Here is a 23,990-nt window from a genome sequence, read left to right as displayed (position 1 = left end):
GGTGTTACCCTATCAGCCCCTCTACTTCGATGGCATCTTTTTCCGAAAGTAAGTATGTAAAACAACCAGTGACTCGCATGTTGGGACGCTGGTCCAAGCATTTCTAGCCCATTAATGGATTAGAAATCCTTGTTTCTCTTCAGACCAGTGGAGGGAGACGAAGGTATAAGCTGATGTGGCCAAAGTTCCCATTGTGAATCCAGTATTGGGACTTACCTACAATTATATAGATATACATGTATCGGTCTATTGTATACCGGTACCAGTTGGGTTTTTTCCGCTCTCTTTTTTCAGTTCGCAGTTTGCCTATTTCGATTTTTGCGAACGTTTTGAATTCCCAATTTGAGTAATCGAGTGTCATGCATGTAGTGCCTCTTTTAACACTTCAATCGAAATTTGCGCATTTTAAAAAAAATGGCGGAATCACGAATTCGAGACGCTGGCGGAAAAAACAACAACAAACAAAAACAACCGGGTATACACGATTGACCAAGTGAAACTAGTGGAAGTGCATTAATCGCAGGATATGAGAAAGGGAGTGGGAGTGAGAGTGAGAGAGAGAGAGAGAGAGAGAGAGAGATAGAGAGAGAGAGAGAGTCTCACTTTGGTAATAGTGTGATAAGGAAGTGTTTTACTACCGACCTTTGGGTAGCATTACAGCCTTTGTGCCATAAAAAGATGACCAAAATTTAATCCACTTGTTTTGTATCCCTAGGCTGATGGTTTCTCTCTACGTTTTACACTACATATTGTAGAGAAAAGAGAATATATACTGTATATTATTAATGAAGCAGTGCAGCACCTAAATGTCTAAGCGCTTTCCCTTGAACTGTAATTTAAAAAAATTATTCATGTCCTGTTTTACTGGAAGTAAAAGCTTATTTCATTGAATTTGATGGTTTCTGTACATTTACCTTACACTTTGTCGAGGAAAGCTGAGCCATTGCCCAAACGTCACCCATCTTAGGGGTAGTTTTTTTTAGAACCCCAAAAACGTGATTGAACGGCTAAATCTACTTGTTTTTCTTGTGCAGAGCAACTAATGAGTATCTTAATCTAAAGAGATAACCTGCAATAGCTTTAATGGGTATCTTTCTATTTGTTTTTTTTATCTACAAAATCTTCATGAATCATAGGGGTGTTTTTACATTCCCAAAACGTAACTCTGTGCATAGTCCAAAGGAAGTCAATTCAATTTTTAAAAAGACGTGGACTTTTGTGCTTATTTTTTTTTTATCTCTCTGTAAATAGGAATGTATGGCTTCTCTCATGCATTTTTTCTTTCCATTTTGTCCTGATACACTGCCCACGGGACTATACTAAAAATACGCATTTCGGTTTTCCTGTATGTCGCGCAGAACCGTTTTTAATAAAACAACACGGTCCTTGTGCCAGGGAGAGAACAGGGGACTTGTTCTTAACTTTACTTCATGTAATGCAACCGTCACGTTAAGGTAAGTTCGATACTACCATCACATTTGACATATATTTTACAAATTAAGAATATAAATGGTATCATAGTCGTCCTTAGACAATTTCTCGATCTGTTGTAACAATACCATCACTGTGAACACAGAAAGTGCACAGTGCTTTCCATAGAAGAGGAAATCACGACAAAGAGGTGACCAGGTGATGACATGGTGGCGATGTCACCCCTGATGCAACCACAACAGTGATGCTTCCTCTACCTCTTTATTACAACAACAACAACAGCAACAACAACAACAACAACAACAAAAACAACAACACCATCACAACCAACAACAACAACAACAACAACAACAACAACAACAACAACAACAACAACAACAACAGCAACAAACAACGACGACAACAACAACAACAACACTAACACAATCAACAACAACATCATCACCACTAAGATAGTTTTTTCCCTGACTTCTTATGGCTTGCACTTCTGGGTAAAAAATATGACATATATGATGGTTTATTATATGCATCAGTTGCATCGTCATGTATGCCGGAAGTGAGGAAGAAATAAATATCTTTTCTTGTTTTTTCACCAAAAGAGTAATACATGTATTGTATGTTCATGCTAAAGCCTTATAGAAATCAATGCATTTACCCTCTTGTTATTTTAGCCTTCTTGCTATGATTGATTTACTTAAATACAATGACGAAGAGTTATTTTAGCTTTCTTGCTATGATTGATTTACTTTAAATACAACGACAAAGATACACAGATAAGATTGAGATACGGTGAGGAAAGAGTCCGTGAAGAGAGCGGGATGACCAGTGCCAGGGGCCTGAAAGACGAAATTATGATATAATGAAATACAAATCATAATGATAAATAATGATAAGATGGTATTAAATTAAGATAAACTATAATGATGATTGAGGTGGCTGGGCCATGTCAAGAGAATGGACGACAACCGGATTCCGAAGCAACTTTTCTGTGGAGAACTTGCCCAGGGAAAGAGACCAAGAGGAAATCAAATAGTTTATCTAAGCTTGGAGTAGAAGTTAGCATCTGAGAAAAAATAGCTGAGGACAGCCTTAGAAACAATCAGGCTGAGAAGCGCCAACGAAGAACCCCCCCCCAAGCGAAAATACAGGGCTTCCATCCATGTCACTGACATGGGAGCACTGCGACAGAACCTGCACTTCAAACATAGGAAGAATAAGCCATGAAAGAAGCTGCATGAAGACAACCTTGAGACCATCTTAAGCTAAATTGACTGTCTGCATAGACGAAAACAGCCATACTAACACTAGATCTATATCAAATCACGTATAATGTGTCGATTATGTTGTACATTTTTAAAAAATCAAGTCTTGTTAAATCAAGTACAATTCGGGATAATGGTAGTTAATCAAACACCCGCAATGTCTCACTTTCATCTAAGAATTTTTTTGTTTCAATTTTCCTGGTGGGTGCAGGTTGGCGCTCTGGTTGGGTTTGCTCCTTATTTCTTTTGAGACATATCGTCCATATTTCTACTTCTTTTCAAAATGTGTTACTCTCTTCTAACATCTTTAATCTTTGGCTTTTATATATGTAAGTACTTGATTACATGATGTTGTCACTATATTGTACTTCATAAAACTCGACATGATCACCACACTGTTCTTAATAAATTCAACATTATCATCATATTCTACTTGACATTATCATCATATTCTACTTGATAAAGTACAACACATCACATCATAGACAGTTAAATACAACGTTGCCAGGGTTTACTTTACACAAAATATGCATCATGATGGTCAGCAACGGAGAAGAAAAAACTGTTTACCTCAAGGATAGCCTGGGTATCAGGGCGTATCTCACAGACAAAATACGCAGCACGGAAGACATGCAGGTGGCAGCTCTGACCGAAAGTCAAGTAGTGAGTGTCTGGAAGGAAAAATCAGAGAAAACAGAATGGATGGCTCTAGTTCAAATCCCCAATGGGGCTTTTTGACCTGGGTTGTTTTGGGGACTTTTTTAAAGACTCTCACACGCTATATAACTTGTTCCTGTCAAGAATGAACACTAAATCCAGACATAAATAACCTTAGAGAGTTGAAATGAGCATTTCACACTGAGCAATGTAATCTGTACACCATGAATGTGTGCAACTGCATCACGGATGAAAAAAAAGATCTTTTCATTTCTTTTTTCCCTCATGCACCTAAAAAGAGAGAGTCTTGCAACTACCTGTCAATCTCAGGACATGGGTGGGAGTTCTTTGGCTGCTTCATGCCTGTCCCTTCGCCACCTCGCTCAACTCAATGATATCAATCTAATACCCAGTGTTCACTGCCAATTGGATTCATTAGACTGAGCCAGGGCCAGCCTGATTTCCCTTCATAGATGGGGCAAAAGCTACCATTCTAGTACTATACAACCGAGTCAACTCGCAGCCTTGAAAATAAACATGTTTAATTTTGATGATCACTTTCAAGTTTAGTTGAATTCAGTCATAGTATTTCCCCAAGTTCGTAGCTTTTCTCCTCAACCATGAAGAAACTCTTGACTGGCCCCAACTGTACTTGATGATTCTAATTAGTCACGTGCACTGGGTATGAGCAACGTTGTACGGTACATGACCCTCAATCACCCCACTCCCCCGACCACCCATGTGATCTTCTAAAAATGAAGTTGTTCAGGGAGGTTTCAAGACTAGACTCTCAAATCCCTTAAAATTGGCTCATAACAAATTGGAAATGGTTGTGAAATTCCTGGGCCCTGTCTCAGAAATATCAAATAACCTCACAGTGTTGAAGGGGGCATGAAAACTACATATATTTTGGATGTGGAAACATTATCGTGCCTTTGCTTTGACACAGGAAGGAACTGGTTGAGACTTGCGTAACAAATCAATGAAACCCCAAAACTGGATTTTATTTTTTTTACAAATACATAATTATTGCTAGGCCTATGCCTTGGTATGGCTGCATACAGTTATACCACATCTCAATAATTTACCTATGTGTGTTCCAACAGCTGCTCCTGTCTCCACATCCAGAAAGTTTCCTTCTTTGGGCTCGATGTAATGAGGGTACAAAGCAAAAATTTATTTGAGAATTTAATGCACTGGCAGGTCAATGCATGTCAACCTCTGAGCCAGAGATGACACCTCCAGGTATAGAAAAAAAGCATGAGGGGAAGTGGGAAGTGGACATAATTTATACAGGTGATTTTCTTGGACAGGTGGCCTTTTGAAAAGACTCAACTGTACCATTAAAAAATCAGCATTTATAAATATTATCAATAAGTCAACGCGAACCGGGATTGTAGGCGGTGTGATTTTAGGCGAAGACTGCAATAATGATATTATATTATAATTCGATCTATAACTATAACCTATACATTTTTAATAGTAAAAAAAATATAATAAAAATAAAAGCTGAGTCACAAGTAACGGTGACTGCAAACGTAGATCAACACTGACTACCCATAGGTCTAGGTTAAAACTAAAGCATCGGCCGGGAGTCAGCTCCTTTGTGGAATTGGATGAATAAAGAATGCGCAGGGCCTTTAGCATTATTAACAACAGTACGTCAGAATCTAAAATTAATCTATTACTATTATTAAAGATTTATCCTCACTGCTGTGTTGACGTATCAGTTATACTCACTTTAATATAGTTTTTCCAAACTGGTTCGCTGTCTTTTTTATTTACAAGCCAAGAGGAGGTTTTAACATGCAATTACAACTTGTGCACTTTATTCTCATAATAGAAATTGTAGAAAGAATGGGTTTATTGTCTAATTCATGTTTTGAATTGAATGGAATACGGTATTATCTTTCCTGTACAAGCGTAGATGGAAACGCCTCAGCAATGAAGGGGTTAAGAAGGTAAATTAACTTCGATGGGCAAACTATCGACCAACTCGGACAGAACGAAGAAGGGGACAAATGGATTAAAAAGCAATGTTATTTTGGTAGGCTACTCCGTAAGTCACCCTGTTCCATAGAGTTACCCCCTTGTACTTCAAGCCTATGCCCTGTTCAGTGTTCAGTTGAACCCCCTCCCCCCCCCCAATTCTATTTATCAGGGAAGTCAGACAAAAAAATTCACAACATTAATGCATTGTCTCCCTTGTTGCTTTTTTCACGTGAACATGCATGTTTACTGGTTTTATACTAATGACGCCTAAAAACGGGGAAAAAAACGTAAATTTAAATGAGAATGAACACCCCAAGATCAAATCGTCTCCAAAATAGCTCTAATAAAATAATTGTTTTATTTGTCAGGCGTAAAAGCATGATAAACTATATATTTCTTATTAGTCACCACCCGTCAGCGTGGCCGGTTAGCTCAGTTGGTTAGAGCGTCGTGCTAATAACGCGAATGTCATGGGTTCGAGCCCCATATTGGCCAGGTTCAATTTTTTGTCTTTTTTTCCTAAACAGCTTTTTTTATTCAACAGAAAGATTTATCAACAACTGGTTTGCTATATTATTATAATTACTGAAGGATTGAAAGTATTATTATTTTTTGTTTTTGCTAATGGTAAAATGGGTTGTAGATTATTCAATTTGTGATTTTGTTAATCAGTGCTGAACGAATAATTAATAATTTAAAATCTGAGGTGTTAAGTTAAGGACATGACTGTCTACTACGGACAGCTTATATTGAGATTTATTTTTGTGTTCTTTTTTTCATTCTTTTACTGTGTGTCTGTGATGAAGACTCACCACGGTGTAGGCCTATCAATTAGTAAATTCTTAGAAAACTCAGACTTTGGGTTGTAAGATAAGACAAGCACGTATATAGGCCTACATCGACAAGTGAACATATAGGCCCTATCTATATACACACATGGTGATACACGCACAAAGCGAACAGATTTTCAGGTCCTTAATTTTTTTGTATAAATGTATCTTTGTAATAAAATAAACATAAAAAAAGCTTGGAACATCTAGATCAAGCTCTCGCATTGGCTAAATTGAAGGCAAACAAGGTGCGGGAGTACACCCATAGCTTAACCTACTTGGACAGCCTAAAAAAGAGATGAGTGACGGGGAAATATCAGGATAATGTAGCTTTTTTGAGAGCATCCGAGCAAAGGAATGAATGGAGAACCATGAATGCCGATGTCTGTCCCAGATATCGATATAGCACTTGGTGATGATGATGATGCATCTTATTTGAAACAGACGTAGATCTACATGAGTGAAATTCATAGAACTACGCAATGAAAAAACTTCTGCATGTACAAATATTTTGTGTGGCATCAAAGTAAAATCAGGCTCTCATCAAAAAAGTGAAATTAAAGAAACTTTAGAAACCATAACTTTCAGCCCAAGAGACAATTGTTATCAATTCTTTTGAAATTTTGGCTCAACACCATAATTAATGGTACCGTAATTTAAAAACACATTTCCGTGTGAATTTTACAGAAAAAAATTAATCTAAGACCCCCAAAAAGGTCATTTTGCAACTTCCAAGGACACGCAAGCTTTGGAAGTCATCATAGTTTGGCGGTTTTACCCCTAACATTGGGAAACCTCTGTATACCTTCTTCAATCACAAATCACAAATACCTTGGCTTCTAATCATGATAGATGGTTATTGTTTTCATCAAAATCAGGGCAAATAAACAGGCTTAAGAATATAGCCTACCAATAACTCCATATTATGCCGACAGACCACAGAATCTGTCCGACAGACTGACAAATGCCTGACTCCACTGCATTATGAAAGGGCACATATATTAGAATCTATACAGTGCAGCCTGTCTACAACGACATCGTCGGGACCAGAAAAAAATGTCGTTTATAGAAAGTTGTCGGTATAGTATAGAGAGGCAACCAAAATATTACTAATGATATATTTAATAAAGAAAAAACCGGGACCTGGGCACCACGTCACTGTACACAGGATGTCATTATATAAAAGGTCGTTATAGACAGACTGCACTGTAACTTTATAAGAACAAGGGAATCTGTTCACCATGTGCCTGTTTCACCGAGTGTGTGCTAGACTCAGCAGAAGTAGTAAACATCGAATTTGTCTCATAAAAATTGCTTTTAAGGACAAGCGGGCTAACCCAGATTTCGAGTGTTTCCAGTAATCTTGCCATATACCAAGTGGGCATTACCCTACTACCAATAGGAGAAGTTTGGTTTCATTGGTGGGTATACATGTATTAGTTTGTTTATTGAGAAAACTGTCCTTGTCTTTGAAAGAAACTGAACAAGGGTCTAAAAACTTTTCTTTCGATTTTCCAGGATAGCCGCCTTGTGCTTAAAAACGACCATTTATTTATACATGTAAAGACTTGATCCTGTTAAATCTCATTATGTTTAAAGAAACTAACTAAACATGTTTAAATTTTAAAAAGCACCCTTTTGCACAGAGAACATACATTGTACAGTGTATTTATGATGAGGGAGAGAGAGTGCAAACTTGTTACACATCAAGATCACACACTTGTACTTAGAAGCCTTCATCAGCTTGAAGTGTGGGAAAGTTTTTATTTTGACTTGTCGGTGGGCTTGTAATGTTTATTGGACTGGGATTAAAGTGCAGTTGTAAAAAAATCCTCTTTTGTAACTGTCAAGACATTTTATTCAGAGCTAAAGGAAGAGAACTGAAATTATTTAAACTCAGTTCTTTCAGCTTAAAAAATTATTAGTATTTGGGGGGGGGGAGGTTGTAAGATTTGTTTATGGCGCTCGCAACTGCATAAGGTCATAATATGAGTGCACTGGTCAGTTAGGTAGGAATTAATTTTGAATTTTGCCCGCGTGGTGGCCGAAGCCTACTCCTATCGATTTATGGACCATCAACGGATCTTTTAATAATGTGCACATTTTACACATGGGACCTCTGAGAATTTTCATCCTTATCCAAGAAGGCTAGGTGTTAGACCTTTCCTACCCTAATATCAGGGGTGTTGTTGAAATAGAGCAGTAAGAAGCAGCCAAGGAGTAGCAGTAGATAGGCTGCAGAAAGAGTCAGGAGCCCAGAGGGGGCAAAAAGAGGGGGGGGGGGGGCTGAAGGCAGAAAGTAGAGACGAAAGCAGACGATAGAACATGGTTAGAAAGCAGGAAAGGAGGTGAAAGGAGAAAATTTTAGAGAAGAAAATTTTCCGTCGAGAGGTGAAAAACGTACCTCTACACCACAAGAGCCCCTTTTCAGACTTTAAAGCCGTCTAGACTATGACAAACAGAGAAAATGCATTCTGGAAGCTTCTATGAGCTATTGTACTAATTTAGCCATTGATTGTACGCTCAACAGCATATAAAGTAAAGTGTAATTTTATAATCAAAATTCTTTTCTGGCTGCTCTACACCAGTAATCTCCATTGTTGGCATCTTAATAGTGCATTATGGAAATCCTCATTTTTGAACTTGTATCACTGGACTGACAGATAAACAGACAACAATAAAACACAATATTTTTTTGGAGTTTCTCCACAATAAAAAGTATTTATTCTACGATCCAATAGTACCATAACAATAGTGTCAGGAGCAAAGTGGCCGTGTCTGAGATTTCTTTTTTTAAACACCTTTGTTTCGTTCATAAAATCTTCCAAAAGGGGGTGTAATATCAAACTTAATGCAATGCAAACATATATTCCTCAAACACATTTACAAATCATAGTGACCAAATTTTCATTTTTTTCCTAAATGTAATGCAGTATGCAGTTTTTTTGCTCCTGAAAAATTAGCTTGCATGGACATGACCCATTTGCATCTGACACCAACAATAATACATTTTTATCTGCCATAGTTAAAAACTTGAAACCAAATGCTCACTCATACAAATTTATGCACACTAGCAATATATATATATAAAAATTAATATCGCTATCATCACACATGCTTTTTTGATTTACGAGCAACTGCTTCTGTCACAGTCTCACTGTATGATCACGCACACAAATAATGAAAATTATGAGCACAAAATGTACCTGCTTTTCTATTTATAATGCAGTTACACGGTTCGAAAAATACGACAATAAATAATTATCCATTAACTGTGCCCGTTAAATCAATATTCACAACTTTCAAACAAAACATGGATATCCACACAGGAGCAGTCTTACAGTTTAAACAATTTCTTAAAAGTTATAAATGATACATACGTGGGGCTACATGACATATCTACTTAAAAATGGCCGTAGAGAGAAAGGAAAAAATGCAGACCAGCTGCCAGCAATACTTGAAAACCAGCAGTGAGAACTGGGGATAAGGGAACGAGAACTTTGATTTGATTTTCTTCGTTGTACAATGTTGTTCATACATGATCTTCTTTAGCCAGGGCAATTCAAATACTGTTTACGTGCCCACTGCAAAGTAGGTAAAATTTTGATTAACTACAATACGTATCAGGAAGCTGGCAAGTTAAAAGGTCCATAGCTGCACAGCACCAACTACTTGAATTTACCTGCTTATAGGGCAGGTGAAAAGAACATTGAGAGGCTTTGGGTTGAAAAGGAGAAAGTTAAGTGTTTTACACATTTAATTTTTTAAAAATTCACAATGTAGCTGGAATTGCAGACATAGTGCAGAGGAAGATAGCAGAGTCTCCTTCAAATAATCTTGCATAAAATAACTCCTGTCTTTGATCAAACAAAAAGTAACAGGCCACATTTTATATACAGTGGAGTCTGGATAACCTGAACTTGGTTAATCCAAAAAAAGCAGTAAACCGAAAGAAAATGAAATCCCTAGTAGTTTTTTTCCTCTTCTATTTCTATTTGAGGAATCTCTCTCTAAACCGAAAACTTGACCAAGCTGAGGAAAATCTGCCATTCAGCAAACTTCGGTTTAAGGAGAGAACATGGTACATAGAATTTTCTTTGAAATAGATTGCAATAAGAAAACTTAAGAAAAAATGCCTGTAGAAAACTTGTAATACTTTTATTTTTGTAGGTTTGAGCAGATTCCACTGTACACTAAACAACTGGATGCAAAAAGACTGCTGACAATGACTCTGTGACTCCGCAGGATATGAAGAGCAATAACAACAAAACATTTGCAAAAGTATAAGCCATGAAATGGTGCACATTATGATGCATGGTTGTGAAGAAAATAATTTTGGAGAAATATAATAAAGTAAGTCTCACAGAACATTGGTCTTGAAGAGAATCAGAGGGTTTGAAAAAGAGACAAATTCCTCCACATGACGGTAAATAACTGAGAATGTTGTAAACTAAAAGTAATACAAAAACACAGCAAAGACCATTTCACTTCTACTAAACTGTTCTGTTGAAAAAATAAATACTTCCAGCCCACCAAGTTCTAATTATTGTCCCCTAAAACATACATGTACAATAACAATTCACAAAATAAACAAGACCATCAGCGACATAATGAAAAGTACATTGCACTGAACAGTAATATAAAATAAATAACTTATTAAAATGCCTGCAAAAGACAATTACCCCCCCCCCCCAAAAAAAAAACAAGAAAAAAAAAAAACCCCTCCCCAACAAACAAACAAACAAAAAATAATTTACATCAAACGTGAAGGACATATAATAATACAGAACAGAGTGACTTCCCCATGGCTTACAGCACCGCATCTTCCCGAAAGACTCGCATATTTCCTCAAGAGACCAAATTTGTAGGATGTGGAAGTAATACCAATCTATTCAACTCATTCTCCCCATTTCATCTCAAACAGCATCAACAATGGTCACTCAAGTGCAGGGAGAACGGAGTCTGTCCCTGCATTGTTGGCACCATGTTCACTTTGCTTTTATTTCTATTAAACTCTTTTCTAGACTAATTTCCAACATTTTCGCTTTCATCTACGAAGAGGAGACGAGAGCTAATGTCAGTTTTGTGGTCCTTTTCACTGATTTCCTGCTGCAACAGGAACCTACCAGCAAAACACAGCAGATTCTATGAAGTCAGATAGCAACTGTGCCTGTAACAATCCGTCGATGATGACCAAAGAGATCAACAAATGGAGACTTAAAAGTGATTCAGAAGATGATAATGTGAGTTTTTATTTACAGTTGCTTGATGAAGTACTTTTTGTTCAAAATGATTATGCCTGATATTTTCTGTCATTCTTTATTTCTCATACTTTGGGGAAAAAAATGCTCATCATGGAATGAGAATGAATCTCTTTGCAGTCACAGTAGTACATTAACTGTCCCTTTTTTCAGCACCAACTTCCCACAGATAAACTGAGATAAAGAACGCAAGTTTACACGACATTAATTTCATATCAATATATCATTCGCACCATTATATCATTCTGACAGTCGAAGAAAAACATCACGTAAAAATAACTAGGCATTTAATCGAGATTCAAATCATCCTATCTTATACTGTGGCACAATAGCTTCATCTGTAGATGAGTGATTTCAGGATTTAGGAAGCCCATTTAGTACGATAACAATCAGTGATAACCGGAGATATGAAAAGTGACTGAATCTTGCACCTTTGCCCTTTCCTTTGGAACCATTTGGTCTTATTCCTCTTTTTCATTTATGGTTGTAAAAAAAAAAGCAGCTTAGAAGTTCTTATAAATCAAAACATATTTATCTCTTCACAAAACATTTAGGTACTTTCAAATCTTTAAATTTCCACACACAACATAACACAATTTCAGCTTAATTTTGGACATTGCTCAAAAGTTCTTGACAGGTGGAGTGAAAATCAAAGTGGAGGTTTACAAGACGCTTATGTAATGAAGCTTTGTGAATGTGCATGTATATGAACAAGGACAATACTGGTAGTGAAAGTATTAAAGACATTTTATCATTTTACCATTGCACAAACTAAACCATAAAAAGATACATTCAGAGACAAACTTACCCCAAGGCATATATGCATTCATGTTCCCATACACATGTATATCAAATCACATTAAACTTAATGTGATCATTCTAAGAGGAGGACACACTTTGAAGCAACTACAAACCCTTTCTCTCACATCATAAATACAACATAGTGACTTCACCCACATTACAAAGCCTACAGAGATTAAAAATACATAAAGCATGGCATCACATGCGCTTCCTGGCTGTACGTGAGAAGCTGTGGAAGCCCATAGAGCACACACCAGTGGCTTCTCTACCAACATAGCACAGCATGTTATGAAAGTTAGGTGGTACTGCACCACAATACACTATTCAAGCATCTAAATTTTTTTATGGGTAGAACTTCTCCCACAGTCCCCACATTATTCTGTTTCAAGAGCATGATATGTTGTTGAAACAATGCTGTTGTTTAACTGTAGTAACACGATAGGCGAGAAAAGGCCCTGCTCATTTCAAAATTCAGAAATATTGAATTAAAAGTACAATGTAAATAAATTCGCCCAAAGGCACAAACTTGAGAACATTTTAACTATTGCTGTTTTTCCTGGCGTTTTCTTAAGCTTCTCTCCATAAAGCACAGCACGTCATACCTGTGAGGTATGTGAGGAGCACAGAATAAATATATAAACCACGAGTTCATACACAGGATGGGCCAAAAGTTTCCATAAATATATGTATAACAAGTATGTTCCAATTGCACTGTCAGTACACATGTATAAATATATACAATAATTCATGTCTTTTTGTGCTCAACAGCAGTGGTATGGACACGAAATTAAAAGCCTTTTACTATCAAGATAACCATGTGGAGCATATCATATTCATAGGAACTGTTTTATTTAAAATCATTTGTCCCATCCTGCCTGTACGCCAATAGGGTTCCATCTTCATCTGTGCTATGGCAAAGTACTGATGCCTTTTAGGCTAAATGCTGGCCTCTATAGATTCAACTGACAATAAAGACATGAAACAACACTGGGACCACTCAACATCAGAGTACAGTCTTCCTCACAAAGTAAAGCCAGTACATTTCCTGTGTCCCAAATTTGAGCGTGTTCTCCGGAAATTTGCCAACTTGAGTCAGCCGCAGACCGAACTCCTCCAGCCTCTTCATCTCGCTGTACTTCCTGCGCAAATACATAGGCTGCTGCTTGACGGCTGAGCCGGCAGAGAACATGGGATCTTTGATCACAACCTCATCCAGGTACTGAGGACAAATTTTGAAAGCATGTCTTAGAAGGAGGAAGGGGATATCTGAACACCACTTGTGAGCTTTTTATGAGGAGACTACGGGATATAATTTGAAAGTGTGAGCCTCCAGCACCTGAAAATTTAATCTCTTCCCTTTCAGACTGACACTAGAAAGCAAGACCACACATGAAATACCTAAAAATCTGAGACAAAAGCCTTTTTACTTTTTAGCTTTAGCTTAAGTTTTAAGACAAATGCAACAAAAATAGGCCATTTAAGTGCCAAAGTTTAGAAGACTAACTAGAAGGTAACATACAAAGAAAGGAAGGAGGAGAGATAAAAATGGTAGATGTTTGAATAGGAAGGAACAAACCACACCAGATCTGGTGTGGTTTGATCCTTGTTTCCTATCAAACATCTATCGTTATTATCTCCCCTTCTTCTTTTTTATGTTTGTTACTCTCTTGTAATACCTTTAATCTTCTGGCGCTCATATGACCTTATGCAGTTGCGAGTGCCGTAAAACCTCTACTAAAACAAACACACCAGAACACCCGCCAACCACCCAGAAAACCTGCAACTACCACTACATGGCACTGGGCGGTTGAGACAAAACTCAAAACAAAATGCTGGATCAATAGCAATTACAGGTAAGAGCATGGATGAAAAAAGCTTGCAACTTTATATTTTGGGTTAAATGTCTTACAAGACATAAATAAAGAGGTTTTGAAGGCAGAGCACGCTCAGCATGATTTTCTTTTTTAGCAGAAGGAGATTTTATAAAAAGGAACAATGACAAACATAGAAAGTGATATCAACAACAAACGGTAAGTTAAGTAGATATGTGTAAAATAGTTAGCCACACTTACCTTTGGAATGCCATGATATGAAAGTTGAGACAACAGTGTCCAGCCTGGGACTATGTTAAGGACCAAAATGTTGGCACCCGACTCTTTTAGCAGCTTCAGCCATGTTGACGTGGTCAGTTCTTCCCATTTTGCTTCTTCTCTGGATGACCTGAGAAACATGACACAGCAAGAATTTGAGATAAAAGTTTACCAACAGGAAAGCAACTCCAAGGAGAGTAACAATATACTTTAAGCTAGTACAGACTATCAGTGGTACATTTTCATCAGAATATTTTAGAAAAAATTATGCAACCAGAGGCGAGTGTATGAGACTAAACATATAAGTCAAAATAAACGTGTTCAATTGACTACATTTTGTAGAGAGTACAAATATCGAAAATACAATAATTCTAACACAGAGAAAAAAATCCAAGAAGAAATTGAGCTTTCGTGTTTTAGTCAGTCAGTATAAACTTCAGCTCTTTTTGTCTAATAACGTCAAGCCCTTGTAACAATGACAGATACTTGAAACTCAGAGCTGTATTTTTAAAACTTTCAAGTTCATCAAAAGAAGGCCTACAATCTTCAACCTACACAGATAGAGCCACAAAAGACAATCATTTGTATAAATGACTTCTTTTCCCCTTGCATTTTTTTCTCTAAATAATGGCACCGCCCAAGAAGACAACCTGTTCAAAGCGGTTTTGACTGCTGAATTTTACCAACCAACAGCCTCAAAGACCTGACCAAGATGATCTTGAAAATCTCTCCTTGTCCGAGGAGTTGCCATAACTGATACATCGGCCCGTAACGCTGTGGATGAGCAGTTGTAATCTATTCACCTTTCACTACTGCCAATCCCTCAAACAAATTGTCTACTTGCTGACCAACACTTTGCATAAGCGAGGTTACTGGTGCCTTTCTCTGATTGACCAAGCTGATCAGTTGGAAACAAGTTTTCAGGTGCTGATGAATGAGGCATGCAAAATTTAAAGCAAACCGTCATAATCCATCAGCTCTTCTCAGAACAGAACCATTTGCTGACCACACATGAATCACAACTGACATTGGTGGTCCCTCTGTTAACTCCATCAGAAACACAAAAGTTTGGCTCCTTCATCGAGTGGCGGCTGCCCATTAGTATGTATGTTTTATCCCAAGATTTTTTTATCTTTTCATTTTAACCCTCATTTTCACTGATCCCACCCAAGACATCCACAGGTCAAAGACAACCACTTTTCTTCTTGACAATGGGTGGCCTTCTTGGACATCAACTGAATTTGAATGGAAGACAGATAATGAAAAAAAACAAAAACTTACGACTGTCTACGCTGGTACACTGTGAGAGAGTTGCCATTTGTAATCTCATAGCTGAGTGTGTAGGCCTGGCAGTGGATACCTTTGGAACCTGGCACAGACTCCACAGGCATATCATTCTGGCCTCTGTGAAGATGTAGAGAAAAGGCAAAGGTTAACACCATCACCATCAGCATCAAGCTCCAAATCAGAGGCAGACAACAGCGATCATGGTTCTCCATTCATTCCTTTGTTGGATGTTCTTAAAAAAAGCTACGTTACCATGATTTTTCTCCATTACCCATCTGTTTAGGTTCTCTACCTACCTCTGCCTCCTTTAGCTTCTGTGATGTAGAAATTAAACTTTTTCCTGCTCAGGAGGTGACCTTTTATTATCTGTCCCACTTCATGATGCAGAATCCATCAATGGCTGTAGGTCTCAACAGGGCCGAATGAAACACACACACACACACACACTCTCTCTCACATATACACACACGCACTTAATTGCAGACATTAACAACAAAAACGATAACAAAGCATCATCTGACAAATACATTACAAAAAAAGTTTGATTTGAAAGACATAAATGCAAAATGTCATGCAGCAAGTTTAGACACAACTCTTAAAGACATGTGAAGTTTTGCACATCGTCCCAAAAAAACAAACATAACTAGAACAATTTAGAGCAACAAAGAGAGAACAGGAAGACTTGATTTGAGAAAACAAACACACATTTGTAGCTACAAATCACTCAAATGAATCAGCCTCATAAAAAAATCTTTTTGAGTTTTCAGCAGTCCCCAACACTACAATAACAACCTTAGAGCCCATTACTTTTTGACACATTAAGCTATCATGAAATTAAAAACTTTACTCACTGAAAAAAGAAAACTGAGCTTGCTCGAAATTTGCGAGGAGCCAAGGTCAAAGGCATGAAGATACTCATTCCCTGTCCCCCTGAGTTGAAGGGCACTGGCACAAATCTATGGTCCTGAGAAGATGACTGCTCTAAGAAATTAACCATGCGATCTTCTTCATTGTGGAGAGAACCTGCAAGATCACAAATAAAACAAAGAGAAAGAGTAACCTCTGTTAGCATATGATGTTTGGGTAGGGATAAAACGTGCTTCAGCATCTGAAAAAAGAAGTAGATAGCGGAAAAATTATAAGTAAGAAAAGTTACCTTACTTATAACTGTACCATTTGGTATGATACATGTGTACCAACTGAAATAACATGACAGACCATCATACTCGAAGATACTGTCAGACTATTGATTCAATTGCCCATGTGCACCATCATCACTTATCATACTATAGCACATTTTAAAATTAGTTTTAAAAAATCTTATGCAAACCCACAAAAAAAGTTACTCAGCAAAAAGCTGCTGCTCCTTAAACTTGTTTGACATTTTTCATGTGTTCTATGTATACAATCCACTATATACTCATACAAAAAAATAAAAAAATTAAAAATTAAAATTTAGCGTTGCAAATTGAAGATTCAGACAGCAATTCCTTGTTTAAAATAAAGGAACTCTAAAATAATCCAAGAAAAGAACTTAGCATTTAATCTTACAGCCAGCCTGGTTTTAAAGAATGAAATGAGAGAGATGGAACATATTCTGCTTTAAAGAGAAGCACATTAAAATTAAAAGAAATATAAATTTACAAAGTTAAATGAAGATGAAAGTCAGCCAAAAAAGGGAAGAAATTACAATGACAACTCACCATCAATTGCTGGCGGGTACATGACCAGGATGTGAGGCGGGGGTTTTCTCACCCAGGACATATAATAAATACAAGATTCCATGATTGTCGCTTGGAGACACAGAGGGTCGGAGGTAGAAGAGTGGTACAAACGAAACCCAGCTGTGTGAAAAAGTCCATACAGGGCACGGTACCAACTGTAGATGTCATCCTCCTCCACTTTATCTGAAAAAAGCAAAGGAATTTTTTTTTTTTATGTTCGATGCAAACTTTAAACTATTGCGTTACTTTGCTCACTGAAAAGACCCATGAGAAAAGCAACATACAAAATTGTATCTCCACCAGGACACAAATGTACACAGCACAAGAAACTGAAATGAATTAAAACTTTGAACAAATATGTCAGGAGGAACAACAACAGGCTCAAACACAACTTTCAGTTTCATACATTTAGACAAAGACACAGGGAAAATAAGAAATTATTGAATAAAATTTGAGAAAAAAAACAAACAAAAGTAAAACTGGTACAAATTTCAGGTGAAAAGAGAACAGAGGGAAAGTTGATAATACTATATTTTCATCTCACAAAAAAAAAGGCAAAATGGAAACAGGAAACAACACAGGGAACAAATAAGAATTCTATCTTGTTTTACCCAACGTCAAGCATAAAACAAACAACTTTACATTACTGCATCAAAGCAATGGCCCTTGAAAAAGAGACTTAATCGATTATGATGGATTAGAGTGCATTAAGCAAGGGCATATATGCATATATGCATTTTGCTGAATATTTTTTCTTTCTTAAATTTTTTTTTTTAAATTCGAACTCTTCCTTCTCTTCTCTTTAAATATGAGCTTTTTAACAATCATAGGTTGAGGAAATTATTGTCCATCATGATCTCTTGATGAAAAAGAGTCTTATCTTCATCAAATTAGAATGGAACAATATCAGTCATGATGTAGAGACTGGAGAGACTAAAGTCTGACAACAGAGTGAAGTAAACAGGATACAAAACAATTTACGCAAGTACATTGTACTCTCTAACCCCACTCATATAAAAGGAAGAAATGAAAATATATGTTTCAGGAAGAGCAGACATCTTTGTTTGCTTTCCAAAAGATACTACTAGAGAACTGGCCTTACCAAAGAGGTTGAATCATATATATATTTCAACTTACAGAACCCATCCCTCACAATTCGGCTGTAACATAGAGGGAGGGACTTAACTAAGACAGACCAACCTGGAAGTAAATACTGACCTAATTTCAGGACAATATGCAACTCCTTGACTTTTTTGAGGATACCATCCTCTACCAGGAAGCGGAGGACATCATATGACTGTACGCCCTCTACGTTGCTGTCTAACTTCAGAACATCAATCTGGCCATGCTTCAAGGTGGACATCACCGAGTTCAAAGTTTGAGTGTCAAACGAGTTGCGGGCAAAATCGGCTGGGTCATTGGGAACTATGTTGACTTTAAAAACGCTGGTAGTGTTGCTGATGCGAATAAGTTGGTTTCTATAAGGTACTGGCGCAGAGAAGATGTACAAATGGTGAGACAAATTGTCAGCCACCATTCTTTCAAAACTGAAGTCAGGAGATGGTCTGTGGATTTAAAAATAAATATATGATCTATTTCATGTCTCATTCTACAACTCAACTTAAGAACTTGGAATGTGAAATTGGCACTTACATCAAAGAGAGGAATATAACAGGGTAGATCTAATTGGAAAGCCAAAAAATGGTCATTTGATGTAAACAAAAACTAAATTTTGACACACATATTTCATATGCGTATATTATGCATGTGTGTGTGCCTAACAAAAGGATCTATATTTCTGCAGTTTTCAGTTTATGAAATTGAGATTAAGGTACATTCACAAGGGTTTTCCAATTCTAAATCAGCTAAATATTTTGATCACTTTTGGAGATATTGCAGGTTTTGTAAGACAAGATAAGAAAAGTTCTTCAGAAAAACCTACAACTCTAAAGTCAGATGATTTTATTTGTCTTAAAAAACAACATGAAAACTGTCATTCGCCCTCATTTCACTGGTATTATAATTATTTGATATATTCAGAAAAATAAAACCAGTAGAAGAAAATAATACGCGTACAATAGAGCACAAAAGTTATGAAAAAATATTTTTTTAAAACCAGTTCTCGTGGGCATGGTACATTAATAAATGAGCAAGAATTTTAAAACAAGGACAGGTGAAATAGAACAAGCTATAAAACTGTGATCATGCGCATTACACAATAGTCTTGAACAGTGCCATTCAACGTAATGTTATAATTAACTGTACTCATGAACACTACAATTCATGGTGCACAGGAGATAACATATAACACTCATATTTGATGGGGCTTTTATGTGACGAAATAAAACTAACCAAAATATTCCAAATGGTGACTATTTGAGCCAGTAACTTAGTAGATTTTCTCACAGACACCACTTTAATTTGAATAAATTAATGTATATTTACATAGTTCAGAGTCCTTTTGGAATATATATGATATGAAAATAGTTAAATTTTGATTTTCCAGTCGAACAACTTTTAACCTCTGAACTCTTTTTTTTAGATCTTTGCATGCTTGTTCTTGCTCATAACATGGACCCTTCAGCCGGGCGAGATTTAACACTTCAATAAATATGGAAGCGGGAGGGGGAGGGGGAGAGAGAGAGAGTGAGAGAGAGAGAGAGAGAGAGAGAGAGAGAGAGAGAGAGAGAGAGAGAGAGAGAGAGAGAGAGAGAGAGAGAGAGAGAGAGAGAGAGAGAGAGTATAATGTAAAACAACTGAAATTCTGACAGAAAGATTTGTTTTGTAACATTTCACAAATGAGACTTTTAAGGAACAAAACATACCCTATTGAGTACACAATTCCATCTTTGTATGTCTCGTCACTCCATAAATGGAGACCAACATCCTGGTCAAGACACAGGACCCAAGTGCTGGCGTTGTTAGTGGGCAGAGAGACATTGCACTGCAAATGGACTTGACCCATGAATCTCATTAAACGGGTGGCTTCATTTTCCACGCTTGACAAAAGCTGGAGTGGGCTGTAGTCATCATTCAGATACATGAACTGGACACCAGCATACACGATCATAACACAGCACAGCACTGACAAAAAGCTCCGCTTTCGTTTTTTCATTGAATATTTTGCAATCTGGTGGATGGTATGCATTATGAAAGATAGCAATGAGTTACCAGAGGCCCTCACACTGTATTTATTTTTCTTAAAGGAAATTCATATTTCTAATCCAAGGTCTTCTGCTCCAGCTGCCATGATTTGTAACTCATTTTTCTACTCTTTGCCATTATATCATTCATTTCCGTAGTATGAAATTATTACGAAATTAAGAAATTATCATTGCCATAAATCATGAGAAAAAAGTAGCATCAGAGTCTTGGCTACTGAAAGTACGATTAGAACAATACTATTCTTTATGTCATAGTCTATGGTATCATAGTGTAGTAAACAGTGAGCTAAACACAAAGTCTGAAGGTGGTCAAGTCAACAAGGCTGATTCAGAGTTCTATGTTCTGAGAGTGAGGCATATGCTGCCCTCATCCTTCACAGTCAGTGCCCATGGAAACTTGGACATCCAAGCACAACCTGGGAAAAAATTGTATTACATTAAATCAATGAAAGTGCAAAAGATAACAGTACTATAAAGCAAAACTTAATAACGTCTATTTTTTTAACCTCAAAAAGGAACAATTCTTTCTGGCCTCTAAAATGAAAAGACGAACAAAATGTACTTGTGAAGTCAAGGGGGGAAAAAACAAACAAAAAGCTAGCACAGACTCAATTTCCCACTCCCCCTGGACCTAACCTAAGACTACTTAATTAAATAATGATGTATCCACACTCATTGAAACAGAGAGCTAGCATACTATCCAAAACAGCACAAAAGCAGAGCCCAATGCTAAAGACAAAGAAATGTAGCCACTTGTTGCACTATCTAGAATGAACATGAGTGCCATAGCTGTATTCTTCCATGCCTTTCTAACATGGCAGGTTAAAATAAAAGCAAACTCATTATAAATGAATGTCTATCTGCTTGCTAATAGAAAGAAAAGTAAGACAAAAAAATTTTGAAGACACCAAGTTACAAATTTGAACAATATATTGTCCTGAATAAAAATAATCCTGTTTTGGCCCCAACGATCCATAAAGTGTGGGTATTATCTCCACTGACGATACTTCTGGTTCTAAACAATTACTTTTCGACGTGCATGCCAATATGTTTTACTGCGCGGCGAGTGACATATATCAAACCTAATTAATTGCAATATTTATAATATCAAATTATGGTTAAATTCAGGCGTTTTCTTATTTGGTTGGGGGGGGCGGGGGGGAGGCAGTCAAGCCCTCCTGAAACCTCCCCTGTTAAAAACAAGTGAAATATTACAGCTCATTTTGTACTGAAAAACCTAGCAGCGCATCTCTCGCTCTCTTTTGGATAGAACATCGATACCAATATTTAAGTCAGTATTGATATCCCCCCGTACTCTAGGGGGCCAAAACGGGGGAATCCCCCCCCCCCCCCCCCCCCAAAAACCCCCCCAAACCCCCCCCCCCCCCCAACATTTTAATTATTTGTTTGTTTCACACAGAATAATAATAAAGATAATAAATGTGACGCGAGCTCACAAAATGAGTTACTTCTCGCGATCCACAAATGGATATTATATTGGCCAAAAATCGACATAGGTGAAATTGTAGATTTTCCATTGATGTCATATATTCTTAAAGTGCAACATGCCTTTTATTATTTCATACTTTTATAAATTGTAAAAACTTCATCTGTATCTATTTCCATAGGCCCAAATCCGAGAAGTAACTCATTTTGTCAGCGTGCTTCACAAATTTCAGTGACTACGTTCACGGCGCTCTGAATCATCCACCACTGGCAGAGAGGTATTCCATGACTGAAATGCTACGGTTCCTCAAAGACAATGAGGAAACAGCACAGAAATACTAGTAGTGAGAAAAATATGCAGTGGTAGTCCAAATGCAACAGAATTTACGGAAGGCGAAGGCGGGTACGGCAAAACAGCCGCGGTCAACAAGGCCTCGCTCGCTCAGCATGCGGAACACGATTTAGATCCTCTTCTCGTGTGCGGACCCGGCAACGCTTGACAATTTGCAAATAAAAGTCATTCGAAGAAACAAGGGAGAATGGAAGAAGGCCAAGGCGGGAAGAGGGGTGGGAGGGGGTGAAAAAAAGAAGACAGCAAAAGGGAAAAGGGTAGGGGGTGGAGTGAGCAAGATCAATCTTAAATTGCAAACTACATTCAGGACGCCATGAACCTAGTCACTACAGACTACGTATAAGACTGGTGTTTCATCTGAAAAAGGGCCTACTTCAGGATTATTCCTCATTTCAATATTATCATAATTAAACTCAACTGTACTTTTTACCACTCTCTCGGCTTATTGAACTTATCACTCATTAATTCTTGCTTGCAATTCATCCACAATTAATAAAGCAAAATATGTGTGTGCAAATGATCCCAGTCCACTTCCAAGTTTTATCTGACTCTAGCAATGAGAACTTAATCTAATGGTAATTGTTTACTTTCTCACGTTTAATTCCTGGGGAGGACTTCCGTAACGAGGGACCACTCTGAACTCTATGAATATATATGGCACATTGGCCATCAACATCAGTAGTACGGAAGGTCTCTGCTAAACTTCTAAAGCCAGGGATGTTACAAGACTAGACTTAGGTTTAGATCTACCTACAAAAGATGAAATTGCTGTGGTTTACGTACTCTTAATCCCAACGCAAAGATTCTAGATCTAGATTAGATCTAGATCTAGATCTAGGGGCGGCCGGAATTAAATGCGAGAAAGTAAACAATTACCAATATAATTTCTATCAGATTACAAGATCGTTTTGTGGATCTCAGACACAAACCTAGAACAACATCTTCGTCTTCATAGTTGGGATAGGTATATCTAGGTATCAAGATTTTCTAACCATCCCTAATGACTGGGTAACAATGTAGATCTCTAGCCCTAGCCTACAGAAGGTGAAAAGATATATAAAAAAAATTTGTTAATTTAGTCCAGCCACAGTCACAGGCACTGACGGGAGAGGAGCAGTTCATCAGTAGGTAGGCAGCTCCTTGAAGATTGCAGAGTTCGGTTCATTTCTTGTTTTAGAAATCCTTATTTGCCATTTTAATCTAGAATGACATCTTAGTCTGTTGGAACAACCAAACCCACAACATGAAATTTACAAATAATAAATACCAATATAAAAAGTGGAGTTAAATTTCATAACACTGAGTCGTCGCCTACCAAGACCAAGCGTTCCAAAAGAGATTCTTCAGACCTACTCAATGGCTCAATGGATTCGTTTTATTTTGCAAGTGATTTCCCTTGATCCGCTATATTCAAAACAAGACTCAACTAGCCGATGAATCAAATAAAAACGTTTTCAGTTTTCAGTAGACAAGATGGTGCGAAAATATCTCGTTTCTGATTATTTTTGACCGCGCTAGATCTAAGAGGTGTTTTTTAAATTTAAAAATAGGTAGACAAACGTTCCAGGCCCTTTTGGATAATGGCCTTAGATTATATTAATTTGCTGGGTTGGTAGATCTAGATCTAGTGTTCAAAATTGACTGACAGCGCTGCAACGCAAACGAGCGAGCGAGCGAGCGAGAGAGAGAGAGG

At 37.3% G+C, this 23,990-nt stretch overlaps 1 protein-coding gene and 1 non-coding gene across 4 annotated transcripts; one reads left to right on the top strand and one right to left on the bottom strand.

The window, feature by feature from the left end:
• Window positions 1–1,932: 1,932 nt before the first annotated feature.
• Window positions 1,933–23,695, bottom strand: LOC101854600. 3 transcript variants are annotated; one of them, XR_004859003.1, is made up of 9 exons: window positions 23,613–23,695; window positions 20,161–20,915; window positions 18,554–18,900; window positions 17,315–17,518; window positions 16,463–16,634; window positions 15,606–15,728; window positions 14,307–14,454; window positions 3,264–3,364; window positions 1,933–2,267 (listed from the first exon to the last, which is right to left on the bottom strand). XR_004859003.1 is itself a non-coding variant. In XM_005106291.2 (8 exons), exons 2-8 carry the CDS (start codon window positions 20,481–20,483, stop codon window positions 13,238–13,240), a joined length of 1,533 nt encoding a protein of 510 aa, XP_005106348.1. In that variant the 5' UTR covers window positions 20,484–20,915; window positions 23,613–23,695; the 3' UTR covers window positions 8,863–13,237. The 3 variants fall into 3 exon arrangements, 2 of the variants coding, with proteins under 2 accessions (XP_005106348.1, XP_035827758.1); XM_005106291.2 differs by lacking the exons at window positions 1,933–2,267; window positions 3,264–3,364 and adding an exon at window positions 8,863–13,453; XM_035971865.1 differs by lacking the exons at window positions 1,933–2,267; window positions 3,264–3,364 and adding an exon at window positions 8,863–13,453 and having other exon boundaries at window positions 23,565–23,625.
• Window positions 5,764–5,837, top strand: TRNAI-AAU. Its single transcript has one exon. It is a non-coding gene; the product is annotated as a tRNA-Ile (tRNA).
• Window positions 23,696–23,990: the final 295 nt, after the last annotated feature.

The sequence above is a fragment of the Aplysia californica genome, unplaced genomic scaffold, assembly GCF_000002075.1.
Source record: "Aplysia californica isolate F4 #8 unplaced genomic scaffold, AplCal3.0 scaffold00524, whole genome shotgun sequence".
Lineage (NCBI taxonomy): Eukaryota > Metazoa > Mollusca > Gastropoda > Aplysiida > Aplysiidae > Aplysia > Aplysia californica.
This window is presented reverse-complemented; position numbering and strand designations above follow the sequence as displayed.